Here is a 1,512-nt window from a genome sequence, read left to right on the forward strand (position 1 = left end):
GGGGGGGGGGTAGGAGTGTTCCTTATAGTAAAGGGTAGATTGTACAATGCTTGTGTTCAAAGTGTAATGCTGCATGATCATGCAATGTGGGCTTTGAATGTAGAAGACTTGTGAAAACTAGAACGAACTGATAGATGTGTTATGCTAGTGCACATGAACGCTTGAGTACAAATGAGTGAAGAGAAAAACTGGGTATAAGAGGAATTAGCTGCTGTGTACAAGAGATGTTGTTGTGCTGGCATGAGCATTCGGTACATTTGAAAGTTGACTGTTGCATTAGAAAATGGCAAGCACTTCAAGTTAATGGAATCAGTGGTAAGGAAAAATCGAAGAAGACTTAAGAGGAGGTAGTGAAAGCTGATTTGAAAACGTTGCAGCTTGTTAAGATGACAAAGGACCCTACAGATTGTCAGTATGAGATACAACATGAGACCCATCTGCACATGGCGAAATATATACTCAGACACAAGGAGAATATTTAGAAGCTGAAATATTTTGCACCTTGCCAAATCTACAGGGTGTCCGTAAATTACCTTTACAATTTGAAAAATTCAGAAAAAAATGAAAAATAAGGATAACTTAGCAGAGTTTATTGGGAAACATAGACAAACATAAGCAAGCACAGACATGGCTGGGTGGTAAGAAGCTTGCTTACCGACCACATGGTTCTGGGTTCAGTCACACTGTCTTATAGCCTCAGGCTCATTAAAGCCTTATGAGTGGATTTGGTAAACAGAAACTGAAAGAAGCCCATCATACACACACACACACACACACATGTGTGTGTCATTGTGTTTGTGTTTGTCACCCCACCATAACTTGACAGCTGATGTTGGTGTGTTTACATCCTCATAACTTAGCAGTTCAGTAGAAGAAACTGATAGAATAAGTACTAGGCTTACAAAGAATGAATAAGTCCTGGGGTCAATTTCTTTGACTAAAACCCTTTAAAGCAGTGCTCCAGCATGGCTGCAGTTAAGTGACTGTAACAAGTAAAAGAATTAAAAAAAAATTCGACGGGGGTTCCATTGGTTGTGTGTGTGTGTTTGTGTTTGTTCTCCTCCACTGTTTGACAAGTGTTGGTTTGTTTACATCCCTGTAACTTAGTGGTTTGGCAAAGAGAGTAATAAAATAATTTGTTTGACCAAACCCTTCAGCACAATGCCCCAGCATGGCCACAAGCTAATCACTGTAACAAGTAAAAGATAAAAGATGTGACTTTGTGGTAAGAAGCTTGCTTCCCAACCACATGGTTCCAGGTTCAGTCCCACTGTGTGGCACCTTAAGCAAGTGCCTTCTTCCCATCAGCACTTTGATATCTTAATAATACCCCTAATTCTTTCCTTCTGTTTCAGGGTGAAGTTTGCCATGCTCTTGAAGAACTGGACGGTGAAAAGAAATTCCAGGTCGATAAATGGGAAAGAAGCGAAGTAAGATTTAATAAATTTTGTCTGATGTATAATATTGGTTTCAGATTTTGGCACAAGGCCAGCAAGTTGTGGGGAGATACGG

General features: G+C 40.0%; 1 protein-coding gene across 4 annotated transcripts in view; it reads left to right on the forward strand.

Annotated features, from left to right (window-relative positions):
• LOC106870177 (oxygen-dependent coproporphyrinogen-III oxidase) overlaps positions 1-1,512 on the forward strand; it is a 360,259-nt gene that overhangs the window by 323,400 nt on the left and 35,347 nt on the right. For all 4 annotated transcript variants that reach the window (XM_052976450.1, XM_052976448.1, XM_052976449.1 and 1 more), the window contains one exon: positions 1,356-1,430. In XM_052976450.1, the coding sequence (XP_052832410.1) occupies positions 1,356-1,430 (75 nt within the window). The remainder of the gene's footprint in view (positions 1-1,355; positions 1,431-1,512) is intronic.

This window comes from Octopus bimaculoides, chromosome 24 (assembly GCF_001194135.2).
Source record: "Octopus bimaculoides isolate UCB-OBI-ISO-001 chromosome 24, ASM119413v2, whole genome shotgun sequence".
Classification (NCBI taxonomy): domain Eukaryota; kingdom Metazoa; phylum Mollusca; class Cephalopoda; order Octopoda; family Octopodidae; genus Octopus; species Octopus bimaculoides.